General features: G+C 42.5%; 1 protein-coding gene and 1 long non-coding RNA gene across 11 annotated transcripts in view; one reads left to right on the forward strand and one right to left on the reverse strand.

Annotated features, from left to right (window-relative positions):
• Positions 1-19,256, reverse strand: part of med22 (mediator complex subunit 22) — a 35,145-nt gene extending 15,889 nt beyond the window's left edge. For 4 of the 10 annotated variants that reach the window (XM_069931517.1, XM_069931499.1, XM_069931506.1 and 1 more), the window contains exons 1-3: positions 18,982-19,254; positions 16,971-17,110; positions 9,966-10,107 (exon numbers count right to left, since the gene is read on the reverse strand). In XM_069931517.1, coding sequence (XP_069787618.1) covers positions 9,966-10,107; positions 16,971-17,110; positions 18,982-19,200 — 501 coding nt within the window. In that variant the 5' untranslated portion in view covers positions 19,201-19,254. Of the gene's footprint in view, positions 1-9,965; positions 10,108-11,782; positions 11,872-11,919; positions 12,035-16,970; positions 17,111-18,844 lie in introns of those variants that run through there. The other 6 variants (XM_069931509.1, XM_069931548.1, XM_069931538.1 and 3 more) reach the window with 6 other exon arrangements.
• LOC138760699 (uncharacterized) lies at positions 11,171-15,352 on the forward strand. The gene is made up of 2 exons (XR_011355817.1): positions 11,171-11,278; positions 15,025-15,352. It is a non-coding gene; the product is annotated as an uncharacterized lncRNA (long non-coding RNA).
• Positions 19,257-22,071: the final 2,815 nt, after the last annotated feature.

The following is a 22,071-nucleotide window of genomic DNA, read 5'->3' on the forward strand; positions in this document are numbered from 1 at the left end:
AGGATATCTATATAAAGTGAGGGGAGGAAAGTTTAAGAGAGACATCAGGTTTTTTTTATATAAACACACAGAAGTAGTGGGTACCTGCAATGCATTGCTGGGGTGGTGGTGCAGGCTGGTACAATAGGTGCATTTAAAATACTCTGACACATGGATTCAAAAATAAAAGGTAAGGGAGGTTTTGATGAGTAGGTTTATACAGGTTCAGTGGCTGAAAGGCCTGTACTGTTCTATGTTTTTAGAGCAAATAGGAAGAGGTAAGGTAGCACAAAGCAACTTTTTATAATCTGGAATATACTACCTAAGTGAATCCACTTCCAGATTCTTACAACTTTTGAAAATAAGTTGAATTGACCAAACTGAGAGTGGATCTAAAATTACACAAGTCTGTGAGCCAGAAAGGAGAGGAAAAAATTTAAGATAGATCTCAAAAATAATCAGAAGGGAGATGAGAAAAAAAATGAGATTCTCGATCATAGAATTATGAAGTAGACATTTTTTTTATAAAAGTTTAGCATTTCTGAAAAAAAATAGAAATCTTAAAGTATGGCAGTTAGCAGAATGAAGTTAGTTTTCACAAGATATTAAAAGCTTGGAGAGGTAGGGCAAGAAGCAGATGGGAGTAAATAATTTGTAACAGAAAAACCATAAGCACACACCTTTAAAGTGCCAAATGAAAACTCAGTGGCTAAGTGGAAACCAGAACTAGTGTATACAAGAGTCAGGTTTTGTGTATTTGAGGAGTAGTTATACTTCTACGATCACAAGATATAGAGCACAAGTAGGCCCACTGAGTCTGCTCCACCATTTTAATCGTGAGCTGATCCATCCTCCCACTCAGCCCCAGTCCCAGGCTTTATCCCTGCAACCCTTGATCCCATGACTAATCAAATATTGGTCAATCTCTGCCTTAAATACACTCAACATCCTAGCTTCCACAGCCACCAGTGGCAACAAGTTCCACAGACTCACGACCCTCTGGCTAAAGAAATTTCCCCAAATCAGTTTTAAATTGATGCCCTTTCAACCTAGACTCTCCTGTCATGGGAAACTTCCTTACCACATCTACTCTGTTCAGGACTTTTAGCATTCAAAATGCCTTTATGAGGTCCCCCTCATCCTTCTGTACTCCAACAAGTACAGTGCAACACCAGCACATCTTTTCTCCAATAAGGTGCCCAAAACTGTATGCAGTACTCCAACTGAGGTGTCACAGTGCTTTATAGTGACTCAACATTACATCCCTGCTCTTTTATGCTAGTCCTCTAGAATCCCAACATTGCATTTCCCTTCTTCACCACCCACTCAACCTGGAGGTTAACTTTTATGGTATCCTCCATGAGGACTCCCATATCCCTCTGCACTTTGAAATTATGAATTTTCTCCCCATATAAATAATAGTCTGCCTATTTCTTCTACAAAAGCACATGACTGTACACTTTCCAACATTATATTTCATCTGCCAGCTCTTTGCCCTTTTTCCTAATCTATCCAAGTCTTTTGGTAACCTTTCTGTATCCTTAGCACTACCTGGCCTACCACGTATTTTGGCATCATCTACAAATGTATCCACAAAGCCATCCATTCCATAATCCAAATCATTTATATACAGCGTAAAAAGAAGCGACCCCAATACTCACCCCTGTGGAACACCACTAGTAACCAATAGCCAACCAGAATAAGATCCCTTTATTTTTATTCTGGTTCCTGCTGATCAGGCATTGCACTACCCATGTTAGTATCTATCCTTCCTGTAGTTCCATTCCATGAGCTCTCATCTTATTCAGCAGCCTTATGTGTGGCACCATGTCGAAGGCCTAAATATACAACATCCTCTACATCTCGCCTGTCCATCCTACTTGTGATCTCTTAAAAAAATTTCAAAAGGTTTGTCAAGCATAATTTTCCTTCAAGGAAACCAAGCTGACCTTCCAGCACCATACCTCTCCAGAGAACATTACAGCACAGAAAACAGGCTATTTGGCCCTTCTAGTCTGTGCCAACCATTGTTCAATTAGTCCCAATAACCTGCTCCCATTCAATAACCCTCCAGACCTCTCCTATCCATTTATTTATCCAATCTATTCTTAAAATTCAAGATCGAGTCTGCACCCACATAAGATGGCAGCTCATTCCACACTCCCACCACTCTGAGTGAAGTTCCCCCTAAACCTTTCCCCTTAAGGCCATGTCCTTTTGTATTTATCTCTCCTAATCTCATTGGAAAGAGCCTACTTGCATTACTCTGTCTATACCCTTTGCAATTTTGTAAACATTATCAAATCTCCCCTTATTTTTCATTCCAAGAAATAAAGTTCTAACCTGTTTAATCTGTCCCCATAACTCAACTCCTGAAAACCCAGCAACATTCTAATAAATCATATCTGCACTCTTTCAATCTTATTGATATCCTTTCTGTAGCTAGATGACCAGAATTGCACACAATATTCCAAATTTGGCCTCACCAATCTCTTATGCAACTTCAACACAACATCCCAACTCCTATATGCCAAAAACTTTCTTTACAACCCTATCCACCTGTGACGCCACCTTCAGCAAACAATGTACCTGTATCCTCAAGTCTCTTTGCTCCTCTGCACTCCTCAGTGCCCTAGCATTTACAGTGCAAGTCCTTCCTCTATTTGCTCTTCCAAAGTGCATTATCTCATACTTGTCTACATTAAACTCCATCAACCATTTACTGGCCCATTCTCCCAGTTGGTCCAGATCCCTCTGCAAGCTTTGAAAATCTTCCTCACTGTCCACTATGCCTCCTATCTTTGTCATCAGCAAACTTGCTGATCCAGTTTACCATATTATCATCCAGATCATTGATATAAACAAACAACAATGGTCCCCACACAAATAGCTGAGAGACACCACTCTATGTCTGAGAAATCAACCATCCACTACCACTGTTTTCTCCCACACGGCCAATTTCAAATCCAGTTTACAACCCCTCTATGCATACCTAGTGTATTAACCTTGGTAACTTCCTCAAAAAACTCTACAAGATTAGTTAAACATGACCTATTACACACAAAGCCATGCTGACAGTCCTTAATCAGCACATGGCTGTCCAAATACCTATATATCCTATCTCTCAGAACTCCTTCCATCCATATGCACTTGCCAGTTTCCAGAGTAAATACTGATGCAAAAAAACTATTTAAGATCTTCCCCATTTTGTGAGGCTCCACACATTGTTGACCACTCTGATCCTCTATGGTACACATGTCAAACTCAGGCCCGTGGGCCAAATTTGGCCCGTGATATAATTATATTTGGCCCGCAAGATCATATCAAATATGTATTAGAGCTGGCCCGCTGGCCGTCGCGCCAGTATAGCGCATGCACAGCTAATACTACAAATCCCAGAATGCTTTGCAAATGCATTGGCGCTGGCCCGTCAACCCGCTAATCGCCCCCACCTCCTCTCTTTACTTTCATTAGCATCTGTGACCTGTCGCCCAACTCACAAGTAATAAACCCCTTACGAAAAATGGCCAAACCAAAGACAGAAAACAGGACCTTTCAAAACAGGTGGGAGGCAAACTCTGACCCCAGAGTTTGATGAACTTGCATCTAAGAAGAGATGCCAAGTATCTGGTTTAGACCCAGGTGCATCACAGTAAATCACAGTGTAGCAAGCTAAGCTTGGATTAATATTTTCTTTGGTTAACTTCGGACTGTTCATAGTTGAAAGATTGGATTTTCATTGAAGCAAGTTGTTATTTTTTTGACTTGTTGGCTTGTGAAAAAAAATACATTTAAAAGGAGCTTAAAGGCTATAGAGAAATATTATTTATTGAATATTTTATTTCTCATTTGTTAATGCTTCTTCTGGAAAGAGTTTAACCAAAACTATTATTAAACATTTATTTTAATAAGAAAAAGTTTAACATTACATATGTTGAAAGAAGAGAAAACATGCAGATGTTGTTGAAAATTTTCAATAAATATTTAGTTTGGGGGGCGTGGCAAGATGGCGTAGGGAGCGGACGTGCCTTGCCGGTCTCCCCCAGGCAGTTATATAAATACCCATTTTAAGAATATTTCTTTTCTGTTAAAAGTCTTTGTTTTGTTTATCAATTGTTTTTAGTTTAAAATGGCAACAAAGATTAAGGAAAATAGAGTTCAAATACAGAACAAAACTACACTCTCCGACTTTGGAAGAAACTCGGCCTACTTGCCCAGACAGAACCACGGAGTCAAGGCTGGAATCTTCTTAAGAACGGAGCTCATTAATTGGACTGTCGGATAAGCTGGCCTTGGACACCCCTCTGAGAGATGGTGATGAATATTGATTTGAAATGTTTTATGAAGATAAATTGCAGTAATTGGCATTGGTTGCCCATGAGTTTTAAAAATCCAGATAACATTAAAGTTTATTAGTGATTTTTTTGGGATGGAATATCGGAAGGATGAACTTATTATCTATAAATACAGAACAAAATTACATTCTTTGACTTTGGAAGAAATTTGACCTATTTGCCCAGACAGAGCTGGAGTTGGTGCTGGAATTTTCTCAAGAACAGAACTTATTAAAGTTGATTTTGGACTCCTTTTTGAAAGATGGCGACGAATGTTGATTTGAAATATTTGAAATATTTTCTGAAGATAAACATATATATGGAACTCCTTGACCTGCAATAAGGTTTATCAGTGATTTTTTTTTTGGATGGAATATTGGAAGAGTGAATTTATTATCTGTGAGTATGCATACATTACAAACAGATTTTAATAGTTTTGAAAAGGTTTTTTTTTAAACTAAACAACAAGATCAGTTTAATATTGAGAAAATTGGAAAAAACGGAAACTTTATTAAATTTGGAAACTCAGTAGAAAGAAACTATGAACAAGATTGATGATTTATAAAATTAAAGTTGAAGGAGCAATGTCCAAGAAGAGTTAAAAATTTTGAATAAGTTTTTCTTGAAAATAAACAATAATTTCAACTTAACATTGAGAAGATTGACAAAGTGGAAAATTTGGTATGTAGAAGTACATACAAATACAAATTCAACTTGAGACTGAGAAGAATGGAAGATTCAGTGTTGAACTGGGATGTTCAGAGGTGTTTTAATTCAGTGGATGAAATTCAGGAAGACTTGAAAAAAAAATTTTAAAAAACTTTTATTGATTGTAAACAATGTTTAACTCAGTGTTGGGAGGGTGGAAAGGGTGCAAAATTTAATATCAAGTTTGGATTTTCAAAAAAAAGAGTTTATGAATAAGATTGGTTAAATTGATGGATCGGGGTTTTATGGATATAAGAAATGATGATTTTTCGGTTTATATGTGTATTTTGTCTGCCTGGGGGGGGGAGAGGGGGTGGTACTTCTGCTCCCGAAAGTCATAGGCCACTTGTGGTTTATACCACACCCATTTGGGTTTTTGGGAATTAACCACAAGGTGGTTTCCTAAGGGGTTAGGGGAGGTGGGGGGGGGTGAAAATTTGAAAATTATTTAGTATCTATTATGTAATATTATACTAAGTCAATTTGAAATGAATGTATGGAGATACTATAAATAAATTTCAAAAAAAAAAAAAAATATTTAGTTTGGCCCACGACTTAGTCCAAGTTTTTAATTTTGGCCCTCTGTGAATTTGAGTTTGACACCCCTGCTCTATGGTATCAATCTTGTCCCTGGTTATCCTCTTAATATACTTGTAGAAACCCTTTGGATTTACTTTCACACTATCTGCCAAAGCACCCTCTTTTTGTCTTCCGAATTTCCTTCTTTAGTATTCTCTTACATTTTCTATACTCTGCAAGTTCCTTATTTACTCCTTGTTGCCTATACCTGTTATACACCTCTCTCTTCTTTTAACCAGATTACCAATATCCCTTGAAAACCAGGATTCCCTAAGCTTGTTACTTTGCCTTTAATCCTGACAGAAACATGCAAACTCTGTACTCTCAAAATCTCGCCTTTGAATGCCTTCTTGCTGGACACATCCTTGCCAGAAAACAGCTTATTCCAATTGACTCTTCCAAGATCATTTCTCATTTCCATAAAATTGGCCTTTCTCCAATTTAGAACCTCAACTCAAGGACCAGACCTATCTTTATCCAAAAGTTACAAAGCTAATGGCATCATGGTCACTGGACCCAAAATACTTACCTACACACACTTTTTCCACCTGACCTGCCTGGTTCCCTAACAGATCGTATTGCATCCTCTCTAATTGGTACTTCTACATATTGATTTAGAAAACTTTCCTGTACACATTTGACTAACTCAAAGCCATCCAGTCCTTCTACAGTATGGGAGTCCCATTCAATATGCGTCAAGTTAAAAACTCCTACTAACAATCTTTCTGTTTCTTACAATGGTCTGCCATCTCCCGACAAATTTACACCTCCAATTCTAAAATACAAGCCCATTAGTGTGCTTATACCTTTCCCGTTACTTAGTTCCATCCATATGGCCTCTGAAAGCGAGTCCACAGTGCTGTCCTATCTAAGCACAGCTATATTTTCCCTGACTAGCAATGCCACTCCTCCCCCTCTATACATCTGAAACATCAGAACCCCAGAACAATGAGCTGCCAGTCCTACTCCTCTTGCAACTAACAGCAATAACGTCATAATGCTACATACAAATCCATGCCTAAGCTTACATGCCTTACTGCATTAAAATAGATACATCTGATATTATTTCCATCATGCACAAACCTTTGCTTTCTGTCTTTATATGCAGTCCTCACATGACCCTTACCATCCTCCATCTCTCTATCTGCTTTATCACTCTGGTTGCCCTTCCCCTGAAAATCTAGTTTAAACCCTCCAGAAAAGCACTAGCAAAGTGACGCTTTTTTAAAACACTGCCTCATGTAGATGTCGTCAATGGAGTGAAGTCTGGAGCCTGTGATGTTGCAGGTCAAGTTAACCCTCTGGAGTTTTTTCTTGTCCTGAGATTTGGCGCCTCTATACTAGACAGTGATGCAACCACCAGAAGGCTCTCCATGGTACACCATAGAACCATTGAAAGTTACAGCACAGAAAATAGGCCATTCAACCCCTCTGGTCTGTGCTGACTAATAAAACTAGCTAATCCCACTGACCTAGTTCAGTTGCAAACCATCCCATTAGAACAGGTCCCAACCTCCCTGGAACAAAGCTCAACGATCCAGAAACATGAAGCCCTCCCTCCTGCACTAACTCTTTAGCCACATGTTTAGCTGCATGATCTCCCCATTTCTAGGCTCATTAGCACATGGCTTGGGTAGCAATCCTGAGATTATCAGCTGTGCTTCAACTTTGCACCCAACTCCCTAAACTCTCCTAGCATGACCTCCTCATCCTTCCTACCCACATCATTGGTCCCTACATGGACTGCGACACCTGGCTGCTCACTTTCTCTCCTTAGAGTCAGGAGAACTCGATCTGAGATATCTTGGACCCTGGCACCAGGGAGGCAACAGGCCATCAGAGATACTCAATCTCTCCCACAGAACCTCCTATCTGTCCCCTTTAACTATCAAATCCCTTATCACTATTGAGTTGAGGGCTCAGTCTCGGTGCCAGAGACATGACCACTACAACTTGTCCCTGGTAGGTCGTCACCCCCAACAATATCCAAAATAGTATACTTATTATTGATGGGAACAGCCACAGGGGTACTCTGCACCTTCTGCCTCTTCCCCTTGCCTCCCCTGACAGTCACCCAACTACCTGCCTCCTGACTCTTAAGGGTGACTGCCTCCCTAAAACTCCTCTTTCTCATTGCCTCTGCCCCCCGAATGATCCGAAGTTCATCCAGCTGTATCTCCAGTTCCCTAACTCGGTTTATCAGGAGCTGAAACTGGATGCACCTCTTGCTAGTGTAATCATCAGCAACAAATGTATTGTCCCCGACTTCCCACATCCTGCAGTCGGAACACTGGGCAACCCTAACAACTGCCTCAATTACCCAATTTCTCAGTTAATTAACTAGCTTAAAGAAACTTGCCATTCTTACATTACTGGGAGCAAACTCCTCCTCAGCCACTACTCGGCAAAGCCACAATCTCCTTCTCTGAGCCACTCCATCACTGGCCGCTTTAACGGCTGCCCCTCTTTTTATATGTCCTTATCTATAATCTCAATTGCTCCCTAGCCCTAATCAATTACCTCAATTGTAGCCTCTTGACTCCAACTCAAAGAGAAACAAAGTAAGAGTTCCTTACGTTTTCAAACCTCTCTCCTACAATCAGACCACAAACCTTCACATCACCGTTCTGGATCACCTTGAAAACAGCAATTTATATATACGGCTGCTCTTGATTGACTGTAGCTCAACCTTCAATAACATTGCTTCAAGAAGCTACAAACTCTAGGCCTCTGCACACCACTCTGCATCCGGATCCTTGACTTTCTCATTAGGAGACCACAGTCAGTACGAATTAGAAACATCATCTCCTCCTCACTGATTATCAACACAGGCACACCCCAAGGATGTGTGTTTAGCCCACTGCTCCTCTCATTATACACCCTTGACTGTGTGGCCAGGCACAATTCCAACTCTATCTACAGGTTTGCTGACGACACCACAGTAGTCAGCAAAATCACAAACGGCAATGAGGAAGCCTAGAGGAGGGAAATAGATCAGCTCTTTGAGTGGTGTCATACCAACAACCTTGTGCTCAATGCTAGCAAAACCAAGGAGATGATTGTGGACTTCAGGAGGAAGTCAGGGGAACATGGCTCAGTCCTCATCGTGGGCTCAATAGTGGAGAGGGTCAAGAACTTCAAATTCCTGGGTGTCAACAGCCTCTTTTCCACTAGCACCCTACCCAGGAATTAACTGGGAATTTACTGGGACAGGGTCCAGTGGAAAAGGAACATTGTCTGAATGTCAACATCAAATTACATCATTTCACACAGAGGTTTAAGCACCTCTACCCTACTCATATCCCTGGCGTTTGATGATGCCGGCATACTGATAAAATCAGTGGAAAAGGGAAAGCCGAAACTCATGTTTGAAGGTAGAACACTCAGAGAGTGGCAAGGGTATGGAATGAGTTGCCATTTGATGTTGTGAATGCAGATTCAATCTTCAGTTTTAACAATAAATTGGATAAATACATGGATAGGGTTATGGAAGGAGAGTAGGTCAGTGGGATTAGCTAGTTTTATTAGTCAGCACAGACCAGAGGAGTTGAATGGCCTATTTTCTGTGCTGTAACTTTCATTGGTTCTATGGTGTACCACGGAGAGCCTTCTGGTGGTTGCATCACTGTCTAGTATAGAGGCGCCAAATCTCAGGACAAGAAAAAACTCCAGAGGGTTAACTCGACCTGCAACATCACAGGCTCCAGACTTCACTCCATTGACGACATCTACATGAGGCAGTGTTTTAAAAAAGCCGCCTCTATCCTCAAAGACCTCCACCACCCAGGCCGTGCCCTCTTCACTCTGCTACCATCAGGAGAAAGATACAGGAGCCTAGATACAGCAGGACAAGGACAGCTTCTTCCCTACTGCCATCAGATTCCTGAATAATCAATGAACCAAAGGCACCGTCTTACTGACGTGCACTCCTATTTTTATTTTATATACTATTGTAAGATGGTTCATAATATGAATGTTTGCTCTATGATGCTGCCTCAAAACACCGAATTTCATGACTTGTTCGTGACAATATTTCGGATTCTGAAACCTATATAATCAATCTTCCCACAATCTCTTCCCCATCCAGGTGAAAATCTAACTTCTCCTGGGTTGCAATCTCTCTGTACCATTCCATATAACATGGAACTCAACCTGTCAATCAAACTGCCAGAAAAACACACACACACAGTGCAGTTAAAACCTCAGTGTTGTCAATTTCCTGACAACTATTCCTGGAAGTCACACCCTAGTAAATTTCAGGGGCGATATGTACCATTGAAAAATATTTCCTTAAATAATTAATATTAGGTAAACTGAAAGCACTCTCACAAACAGGCAATCTTGTCCAGATTGGTCACCACATACCCGAGCACTTTTAATGATTTCTGTGAAGTTATCCAGAATAGATTTGATGTCATCTTTCAATCTCTTGTTGTAAGATTGGAGTAGGAGCTCTTTACTTTGAGGCAATGTCCGTTGCTGTGACATTCTAGTTTGTTTCCCTGAACTGAGGGAAACAATAGGCAAAGTTACAGATTATTAAAGCATTTTCAACACTTTTTCTGTTGACAATTCAACAGCCTTTTTGATTAAGTGATTACAATTCTTGAATTGTCCTGATCTAGGGCTCATGACAATAGTGTGCAGGTCACAAAAACCTTGAAACAATGGTAATGAGTGCAATGACTACGGTTTGTGGATTTGTTCCAAAGAAGTAAGGTTGAGTTCCAGTCCAGCTAGGAGCTTAAGCATAGAATTTAGAGACTGTTTTGGTTTCTTGCATGATATTAAATCAGGATTGCTTCCCCATCTTAGATGGATGTGAACAATTCAATAGCACTGTTTAAAATTAAATAAAGATCTTTTTGGGGTACACAGCAATATTTATTTCACAACCAGCCTCACTATTAACATCAGCTAGTTTTATTGTGGTTAGTAGAAATTTGCTGAATACAAATAAATGGCTGTCGCATTTCCCACATTACAAAATTAACCACATTTCAAAATTACAGTACTCTATAGACTGAAAAATGCATTGGTACAGCCTAATATTCTGACTCGTGCTACACAAGTCTTTCCTGTAAAGAAAACAAGCAATACACAATTGAAGGTTGCAATGTTTTCTCATATTTTTTAAACAATCACAGAATGCCCTCATCTGGTTTAAATCCAATGAAACACCTTTTGAAGTGCTCCAAGCAAAGATCCACATAAAAAATAACAGGTCAGTCACTTTGTAGATGCTGACTGAGGTTCAAGGCAGCAAGGATTAACACCCTTGTTCTGCTGCAAAGTAGTGCCAATGAATCTTTTATTCGTCTTCTGGAAAACTGAAATGAAAGAGAGATTACTGGAAACAATCACAGGTCAAGCAGCATCTGTGGAAGAAGAAACAGGGTTAACTGCAGAGTTGGTGCCTTTGCAGCAGGGCTTCACCATTCTGAATCAGAATCAAGCAAAAGCGAGTGAAACATGTAAAAACACAGAAATGTTGGAGGAACTCAGACAATCTTGCAGTGTCAAGAGGAAGTAAAAAATATATCACTGAAGTTTCAGACTTGCGCCCTTCTTTCAAGTATAAGCAAAGAACAGGAAGGTGTCAGAATAAAGACCAAAAAATAGCAGGGGGAGGAGTCCAGACCAACAAAAGGTGCTAACTGGATATGGTAAGAGGAGAGGTAAGAATTGATTTTGGCTCTGTAAAAGGAGACAGAGGGAAAAGGGAAAGAGAGAGACCAAACTAGACGGGGGGGGGGGGGGGGGGGGGGAAGAAGGGGGATGGTTTTAACAGAAACCGCAGGTCAATGTTAATGTCATCTGATAGGAAGGTGCCCAGACGGAAGTTGAGGAGTTGTTCCTGTAATATGTGGGTGGTCTCAGTCAGGCATTGCATGAGACCATGAACAGGTCTGTCAGCAAGGGAATCAGAAGGGGAATTGAAATGAATCAGAATTTTCACGAACGAGAAATAAAATAGAAAGTAAGGTTCATTGTTCTTTCAGAAATGGGTAGTCACTGGGAGATCGACGATATTGGCGAGGTGATCAGCGAAGAGATCAAGTAAACCATAAGCGAGGCTCAGCCAGGGACTGCAGGACACTTCAGTCGGGTCGCTGAACCTCGTGCCCACGCCTCCAGGGGGCGCCCAATGCGGAGACCATCTCCCACGACGTCCCTCTCACCCAGGGCCATTCCTCCCCAAATTCAGCAACGGATCTCCGATCTCCAACAGCTGGACGCACCCGCCTTCCCCCGTCCTCACGCCCAGGCACGTGGCTGCGCGGAACTAGATTCGATCCCACACCCGAAAACAACTCACCTCAGCCACCGCTGCACTCCCACCGATCCCACCACTACCCGACATCCCGCCTTCTGGCGGAGTTGATTGGCACCTACGGCTGAGTTGACGGGATATTGCGCGTTCTCTATGGCTGACAGCGCTGCCCGTTAACAGTGGCGCGGGACCCCAGCACGTGACGAACTCCATTTTGGGAAGGTCACACCATGTTGGTGAGGTCGCGCCGTCGCCGCAAAGGAGATTCGATGCTGGTGGGATTTGGGGAACATGGTGGCCGTAACTTGAACTCAAAAATCTCCACACGAGGAATCATAAGAGACAGCTCAGACATTAAATTATGATCTGCTATCGCAGTAGGTAAATAAATGCGACGTTTCCCTTCGAACGAAAAAAAGCAATGTCATATTTTGAAGGGAATGAACTGAAATATTAATTCTACTATTTTCTCCACAATCTCGGAATCAGAGTTTCGTGACTTGTTCATGTCGATACAGTCTGATTCTGAATCTAAAAGTGCAGTTTCATCTTGTTCACGTTTAACCCCTTTGGACTCAAAACGCGCTTTGTTGGAAATGTAGGCACGAGTCAAATACATTGAAGTTATGCAATTCATTTGCAAGAATAAGATTATGGAGTATTTGCTTCTTGCATATATATTGAAGAAGACCGCAGAGCCCACCTCACTGACAAAAGACAAAGGAGGAAAAACCCAACACCCAACCCCAACCAACCAATTTTCCCCTGCAGCCGCTGCAACCGTGTCTGCCTGTCCCGCATTGGACTTGTCAGCCACAAACGAGCCTGCAGTTGACGTGGACTTTTACCCCCTCCATAAATCTTCGTTCGCGAAGCCAAGCCAAAGAAAGAATATATATATATATACATACACACACACACACGTACAAAATTGTAAGAAAAACAAACCCATTACTTTAGGTTTGGGTGCTTTTGTGAGGCCGTTCTGAAACTCAAAGGCAGAATGAGTATATCCCTTTAATAATCATCATTCTGGTCTCGTTGATATGCAATGGTGATGATGCAAAATACCAGAACAAAATGTATATAACTTTCCAAAGAAGGGATCACCTTGAGGCCATTTCCTCTTCAAAAGAGTAAAATAGGCAAAGACTTTTGTAGTTTAGATATACTGACGTTACAAGTTATGAAATTGAATACAGCTATTCCCCGACATACGTCCCAGTTACGTTATGACCTATTGGTGGTATCTCGAAATGTCCACAAGTCGGAAGTATGTTAGTATGGCAAGTAAAAGTCGTAAATCAAGTCATTTTCAAATCCAAACTGAGCATCTTCCTTGGCTTCTTGTCAGATCTATCAACAAGGGATGGGTTTTTCCTCTTGCTTGCCATTTTCTTTGGCGAGCTTTCTGCTCCTACCAAATGGCAACTGAGAGACGGTCACTATCGTATTCCTTTCAGCCATTATGTTTTATTGGTCGTATGTACTGATGGTCGTAAGTCGGGGAGATGCTGTATTCAACAAAGGGATGAGTGTAGGACTAATTGGATGGCTTCCCCAAATTGCAGGTGCTGGTACAATGGGAAGAATAACTTCCTTTCCTACTTTAGTAAGTGTAAAATGCAAAGAAAAATAATTGCAGGGGTAAGGAGTGAGAAAAGAAAGAATAAAATAGCTTTCATATTGCTTAAAGGTCATTGAGAAACAATAAAGATTTTATAGAGTTAAACAAGAAAGTTTGCATATGTCTCCAGGAACATATTACCAGAATTCAATACCCTCATGTGCTAGATTTGTTTTTAATGGAGAAATTAGCAGATATAAGACCTCAAATGAGAAAATCAAAATATCAATTGAAATTTGTTAATCTTGCATTGGAGGTTTCCATTACTTGGAAATCTGATTCCCAACTGAGCCTGACCCACTGGAAGTCAGAAATGCAGTTGTATTCCAGTTCTGCTTCACCAAAAGTGTCTACCCTGGCAACAGTATTATGATTTAAGTTTATCTTCAGAACTCAAGGCGTCCTCCTCAGAAATATTCCCCTCAGCTGAATCTCCAAGGTTATCACTGACAACCTTCATCATAATTTCCAGAGAGCCATCACCAACCACGCGTTGAACTTTCTCTCCTCTTGCGGACAATATTTCTTCAATATTTCTGATGGCATCAATCAAAAGGAAATAGTTAAAAAATGACTTTAATACATCTCATTGCAATTACATGTGCCAAAGAAACCTTGTGCGAGATTAGTCAATGAAAGATAATTGGAGCACATTGACATTAGAGCATTTTAAAGTTATACTTTAAATTTATATTTATCAATTGAATAGTAAGCTAAAACTTCGTAAGCAGGGATGGCAGAATACCATATGAAGAGGGATGAAGTAGAATGGACTACAAAAATTTTGCTTCCTGAACAAAATTGAGTACAGGAATTGGGATGTTATGTTAAAGTTGTATAAGACATAGGTGAGGCCAAATTTGGAGTATTGTGTGCAGTTTTGGTCACCTAACTATCAATAGGGTAGAAAGAGTGCAGAGATTTACTAAGATGCAGCCCGGACTTCAAGAACCAAGTTATGGGAATGGTTAAACAGGTTATAACTTTATTCCCTGGAGCATAGAAGAATGAGGGGAGATTTGACAGAGTATTTAAAATTATGAGGGAGGCAAACAGACTAACTATAGACAGGCCTTTTCCATTGAGGATAGGTGAGATACAAACCAAAGGACATGGGTGAAGAGTGAAAGGGGAAATGTTTAGGGAAACATGAGGGAGAACTTCTTCATACAGAAAGTGGTGGAGTTATGTAACAAGCTTCCAGCTGAAGAGGTGAATGCGAGCTGAATTTTAACATTTAAGAAGAATATGGACCGGTAGATGGATAGAAGAGGTATGGAGGGCTATGGATTGGGTGCAGGACAGTGGGACTAGGTAAAAAAATGTGGTTCGGCATAGACTAGAAGGGCTGAAGTGACCTGTTTCTGTGTTATAATTTTCTATGGTCTGTTCTATGAACATTTTTGGTTGGATTTGGACTGTTGATCATGAAAATCGCCTTAAAGATTTCCTATCACATACTGTTTTATAGATATAACCCATTTTTGTAATTTCCTGTCATATTTTAAATCTACATCAAACAGATGAAACCATGAAGTGCAACATGTCATTGAAAATTTATTTTCTGCATTCACACTTGGACTTCTTCCCTGCTGATCTTGGTGCAGTCAGTGATGAACATGGTAAAAGGTTTCACCAGGACATTGCGACCATGAAAAAGCTGTGTCAGGGCAACTGGAGTTCATCGATGCTGACCGACTATTGTTGGACACTGACATAAGAGGCATCAGATGCTGAGTACAAATGAAAATCAGAGGCAAACCATGTTTAGGTCAATTGAACTAATGCTATGTGTCAGCATCATTATGTGATTACACAATATAAATGTAATAAAATGTAATGTTTCTCCAACTTCCTACGTGATCCAGCAAATCTGAAATTATTTTTGTTTTCAGCTTTAAGTTGTGTATCATAATGCCCAATTTTTTTTCAGGAAGAAAACATTTTTTTAAAAATTGTTGTCCAGTGTTATCAGTCAAGGCCCAATGACACTGCTGTTTCTTTTTCCTGCTTTTAGAATCTCAGGACTTTACTTCCAAAGATCTGGTTTTGTTACATTAATAATAAATTAGAGAGAAAATTCATGTTTTGGAGATTGCTTGCTTAAGTTACTAACAGTGGGGCAAAAGAGTTATCCCCAAAACACCTTGACCCAGAACAATTTACTACCTTTGACTCTGAGTAATAAAATCCTGGACACCTGGTGCCAAAAGGGGATCAGGTGTATCAAGGATTGTTACAAGCGAAGGCAGCTCATGTCATTCAAGCAGTTAAGGAACAAATACGATTTCTCTAATAAAACATTCTTATGCTATCTGGAAATAATATATTTCTTAAGGGAAATATACTACCTAGATGTAGTAAACATGGAGATTCTAATTCGACTGGGGAATGTGTGTAAATTTATCTCTAAGATATATTACACATTCCAAAATGAGGGCCTGAAGCTGGACTTACACTGGTTGAGGGAGAGATGCAAGTCAGACTTGGGTGGCACAACAATCAATGAAGAGTGGATGCAGGACCCATGTCATCAATGCCAGATACTGGATGGTACAGAACCTCACACCACAAAAATTGCATAAATCAAAGCCAGGACGTTCAGAAATGTGCTTTAGGTGTGTTGTGAAGGTTGGAACTTCTGTCCACTCCATCTGGCTATGTACAAAGGTAAGATCTTTCTGGGAAGGCCTGGGGTACATTCTAAAAAAAATACAAAAGTGGATTTTCCACAGGATCCAGAAGTGTACCTTCTGGGAGACGTTGCGGACACGAGTTTTAGAATGTCCAAATACCAAATTTCATTCGTGAAGGTTGCCTTGGCGGTAGCCAGGAAGTATATAGTGGTTTCGTGGAAGTCCCCTGGAGAAAATCACATACAATCTAAGGAAGAAACATAACGTATTTTTTAAGGTGTGGCGACCTTACTTGAAATATATTGGCACTCAGATTGGATCAGGGAACATGGTGGCAGTTAGTGTAGTGGTTAGTGCAATGCAGTTACAGTGCCTGTAACCGGGACCAGTGGTCTCTGTCAGGAATTTGTACAATCTCCCATGTCTGTGTGGGTTTCTTCGGGTCTGCATTTTCCTCCCACCCTTCAAAATGTACCGCGATTGTAGGTCAATTAGGTATAAATGGTCATGGGCTGGAAGGGCCTGTTACCTTGCTGTGTGTCTAAAAAAAAATTAAATTTAAATTTCCAAGTGTACTTATAGTTATGTAGAAATTCAGACAAGGTTACCTCAAAATAAATTTATTTTTCACAATTTACTGCATACAAACCCTGATACTTTGTGCAATTATATCACAAACCCTTCCATTAATGCTGGGTTTTAGTTTTATAATCCATTACTATCCTTCAGAAAAAAACTAGCACAAGAAAACTTTAGCAATTGATTGAGAAAACCAAAATTGATCCCCACTACCTTTTTGAAATTATAATTAAAGTAAGTTAACTAGAACTTACTTTTTTCCTTCTAGGTCTGAAAACCATCCTAAATTGTCAGCAATTACATGATGATTGTTGCATCCAGGGCATTTTACAATAACCACTCCATTGTGATATGCAAGCTTGGAAATTCTTTTTGCAGATCTTGCCTGGCACACCTGAAATATGATATCCATTTGTATTGTTAAGCCACAGCTTACATGATCTTTGTGCTTAGTTCTACTTCCATTTCTCTATTTGATAGCTTAACCATGCATCCCCACACCAAACCCTTCCTTTCTACTCATTCCATTTTGTAAACAAGCGCTGGATATTGAGCATGGCAATCAACTCTCTGACCTCAGAATACTCCAAAAATGCTCAGAGCTAAAAGAGGAACTTCCCTATCCCTCTGTTTTCTTGACAATTGTCCTCATAGAGCTCCCGACATACAAAGAGTTTCTATGTGCAGTAGCACAGGTAGAGCTGCTGTCACAACTTCAGCAACCCAGATTTAACCCACCCAATGGTGTTGTCTATATGGAATTTGCATGTTCTCTTTGTGACCACATGGGTTTCTCTGTCTGCTCCAGCTTCTCACATCACAAAAACATACAGGATAATAAGAGGTTAGGATTGTTGTAAAAGAAAATGACATTTGGTGGCACTAACTTGGTAGCATTGATTTTGTGGGCCAAAGAATGTGCCTTGGCACCAAGGAGGCAACACCCCATCCAGGATACTTGATCATCTCCACAGAACCTATTATCAGTTCCCCCAACTATGGAATCTCCTATCACTTCAGCTCTGCTCACCTCTTCTCCTCCACCCCCCCTCCCCCTTCTTAGCCATAGGACCAGACTTCGTGCCAGATACCTGATTGTCATGGCTCGTCCCTGGTACATACCACCCCCCACCCACACACAGAATCCAAAATAGTGTACTTGTTATTGAAGTGAACTGCCACGGGGGGGGGGGGGGGTCCTGCACTGCCTGTCACCCATCTAGCCTCCTTGGTGGGATAGAGTCCCTGTAACTCCTATCACCCCCTCTGCCTCCCGAATGAGTCAGTATAAATTTTCATTTTCCTCATCCAATTAACACTTTTTAGCTTTTGGTCTGGACCCCTTCTTTCCCCAGTCTTTATTCAGACGCCTCCCCCCTTTCCCCAGTCTTTATTCAGACGCCTCCCCCTTTCCCCAGTCTTTATTCAGACGCCTCCCCCCTTTCCCCAGTCTTTATTCAGACGCCTCCCCCCTTTCCCCAGTCTTTATTCAGACGCCTCCCCCCTTTCCCCAGTCTTTATTCAGACGCCTCCCCCCTTTCCCCAGTCTTTATTCAGACGCCTCCCCCCTTTCCCCAGTCTTTATTCAGACGCCTCCCCCCTTTCCCCAGTCTTTATTCAGACGCCTCCCCCCTTTCCCCAGTCTTTATTCAGACGCCTCCCCCCTTTCCCCAGTCTTTATTCAGACGCCTCCCCCCTTTCCCCAGTCTTTATTCAGACGCCTCCCCCCTTTCCCCAGTCTTTATTCAGACGCCTCCCCCCTTTCCCCAGTCTTTATTCAGACGCCTCCCCCCTTTCCCCAGTCTTTATTCAGACGCCTCCCCCCTTTCCCCAGTCTTTATTCAGACGCCTCCCCCCTTTCCCCAGTCTTTATTCAGACGCCTCCCCCCTTTCCCCAGTCTTTATTCAGACGCCTCCCCCCTTTCCCCAGTCTTTATTCAGACGCCTCCCCCCTTTCCCCAGTCTTTATTCAGACGCCTCCCCCCTTTCCCCAGTCTTTATTCAGACGCCTCCCCCCTTTCCCCAGTCTTTATTCAGACGCCTCCCCCCTTTCCCCAGTCTTTATTCAGACGCCTCCCCCCTTTCCCCAGTCTTTATTCAGACGCCTGTCTTGATTTTTTGCTCACACCTTGATATGTCCATGGACGCGTTACCTCTCGTGCGAGACGGGCTGAGTTCCAACCACATTCACTGCCTTTTGACTGCTGGAGGAGAAACGCAGAATGTTGTTTCTCCCATACGCGTGAGGTCAAGGCGCCCTCTCACCTTGCAGGTGTACACCAGCTGATAGTGGCTGGCAGCGGCCTGGCTCGCACCGACGGCGGCCCGCGTTCCCTGGCCGCTCCCGACACTTCTGCAGTTGGCTGGAGGCTGGCCGCCTTCTGAAGCGCGAGCAAGGAGAGTCCGGCCTGGGTACAATGCACGGCATCGGCAGACCAAGATCCCCGCTGCCTCTAACCGAGCAAACGCGCGAACCAGGCTCATCCCCGCACCCCGTCCACGATGGAAACTCGATCATAAGTGCCAGGTAGGCGACGTCTTTCGTCAGGGCGTGTCACGTGGTTCGGACGCAGTCTGAAAGGCTCAGGCCCGAATGTCTCTTGCTTTCTGAGAACGCTGCATGTCCACAAAAGCAAGGAAAACAATCTCCGTGAGAATGGAGGCGGTCCAATACAAAAGTATCGACATAATTATTGAAAATCTTGATATTTGTCTTCAATTAATATATGTAACTGCCCCCTCTGTCTAACTAACGCCCGAGCCACTTAGTCTCAATAAAAGGTTTCAACTGAAAATGATGTCCTCTTTCTCTCCTACTAAAACTGCTAGACCCATTGAGTTCCAACAACAGACTGTGTTTAAGTTTAAATTCCAGCAGCTGCATTCTTCTGTATGTCTCCAGTTTACGACTCTTCAAGGTGTACCAGCTTTGAAGAGATTTTCCTCCTCTCTTTGATAGGGATTCTGTGAGTCTCTCTCACTGCTCTCTTCCATGGTTTTACTCTCTTCCAGCCCTTCAGCCATAACCTGACCCAGACTCGCTTCCACTGCCACATGTCCTTCTGGCACCTGCTAATTTTCTTCATTGCTTCACCAATCTCACATGCCTCTGTCCTGTTCCTCCCACCCTGTACTCTTTGTACTGGGTTCTCTGAATACCCAGTTTTGATGAACACCATCAACCCAAAATGTTTACCATGTAGCGCATGGTACAGCAGAGAATGAAAGCAAGACATGAGGTGATACATTCGATACTGACTTCTGGCTGGTGTCCAAATGTACTGGTTTGAGGGGGTCAATAGTAGATGTTTCCTCCTTGCCGCTGATGTCCAGAACACACGAAGCCCCGTAATGCATCACCACCTGGTAGGGTCCTTCGTATGGGCGCTGTAGCAGCACTTGGTGCACCCCTCACCGCACAAAAATGTATGTGCAACTTCTCGGGGCCCCGGGGATGAATGTCTTGGGATGGCTGTGTGCTGAAGGCTGAGCCAGGACCAGTGTGCCCAGTTCTCTCAGTCACTCAAGGGCTGCCGCTGGTGGTTTGCCCATTTCCTTGGTGGTAGCCAGGAATTGCCCAGGGGTGGTCCATGCACCATTTCCGCTGCCAAGGCATTGAAGTCTACCTTGGGGACGATGCAGATTCCCAGGAGGACCATGGCAGTTCATTGACCCAGTTCGGACCTTTGAGTTGGGCCATCAGCACTGCTTTGAGGTGCCTGTGAAACCTCTCCACCAACCTGTTGGCCTGGGGATGATATGCTATGGTGTGGTGGAATTGGGTTCCCAGGAGGCTGCCCAGAGCCCTGAGGTGAATTCTGATGTCAGATGCTCCAGGACTCCAAATCGGGCCATCCATGTGTTTATTAGGGCTCTGGCGCAGGCTTCTGTTAAGGTTTCTGCCAGTGGAACTGCTTCCAGCCACCTTGTGAGACAGTCCATCATTGTCAACAGGTATCCTGCCCCCTGTGACTCCAGCAGGGGTCCCACAATGTCTATGAGCACATGGTTGAATCACCGTCGTGCCAGTTCAAATGGTTGGGGGGGGATGGCACCTCAACGTACCTTTGACGTCTGGCAGTACATGTAAGTTCTCACCCATTGGCTGACCTGCTTGCAGAGGCCATGCCAAACGAACCTGCTGGCTACCATCTGAATGGTAGTCCTGATGGCTGGGTGCGCCAGGTTGTGCACCATATCAAATACCAGTCGTCTCCTTGCTGCTGGGACGATGGGGAGAGGGTTGCTGGACAAAATGTTGCAAAGAAGGGTCTAGTTGCCGGGGCCAATGTGGATGTCTTCCAGCTTGAGACCTGTTACTGCATCCTGTACATGGGGATGCCAGGGTCTGTCTGTTGTACCTGGGTCAGGGTTATGTGATTCATTCCTTGGGATAGATCAGAGGTTCTCAACTTTTTTATTTCCACTCATGTACCACTTTAAGTATTCCTTATGCCATAGGTGCTCTGTAATGAGTAAAGGATTGCTTAAAATGATATGTGAGTGGAAAGAAAACATTTGAAAACCACTGTTTTAATTGTACCTAATTGACTCATTATGTGCATGGTTTCATAACTCCAAAGGAAATGGGCCAATGACAATATATCAGTAACAATTTGGTCAAGAGCAGTGATTCTCAACCTTCCCTTCCCACTCACATACCACTTTAAGCAATCCCTTACTAATCACAGAGCACCTATGGCATAGGGATTACTTAAAGTGGTATGTGAGTGGAAAGAAAAGGGTTGAGAAGCACTGGGATAGAATATGCATTGCCTGGACTGTTGGCCCGGACGGTGTGTTGGCCACCACGTTGGTCTTCCCAGTGAATGTACTGCTGGCCAATCAGCGATCTCCTTTAATCAAAAGCCACACCCTGCTGTCCAGCAACCAGCCAGTCAGGTGTGTGCCCACCCATAAGCCTGAGCACGGACTGCCATTGGCCCCTGCTCTGCAGAATGGGAAATTCAGGCATTATCATTGGTCCCAGCTCAGCAAAGCAGGAAATATTTAAGTCTGAGTGGGCTCTTTCTCACTCTCTTTTCTTCAAGTCTCAATGTTCCTTCTCCCTGACCGGATCCTGGACACTACGGTGATTTTGATTTGAGTCTTGGAGCTTGCTTTCTGCTGCACCCCACGACACCTTCCATACAATACAATGGTATTGTATATGCTCTATATCTATGGTAAACTCGGATATGTAGGACAGGTACCTCTGCAGCCTGGTTGACCATGGGTCCGACACTTTAATGAAGGCAAAATTCAGCAGCTTATGATCCGTGAAGACCTCGAATCGCCTCCCCTCTAGGAAGAGAACCACCAATGATCTGTTCCACTGACTTCACTATCCTCTAC

Source organism: Narcine bancroftii, chromosome 1 (genome assembly GCF_036971445.1).
Source record: "Narcine bancroftii isolate sNarBan1 chromosome 1, sNarBan1.hap1, whole genome shotgun sequence".
NCBI classification, from domain to species: domain Eukaryota; kingdom Metazoa; phylum Chordata; class Chondrichthyes; order Torpediniformes; family Narcinidae; genus Narcine; species Narcine bancroftii.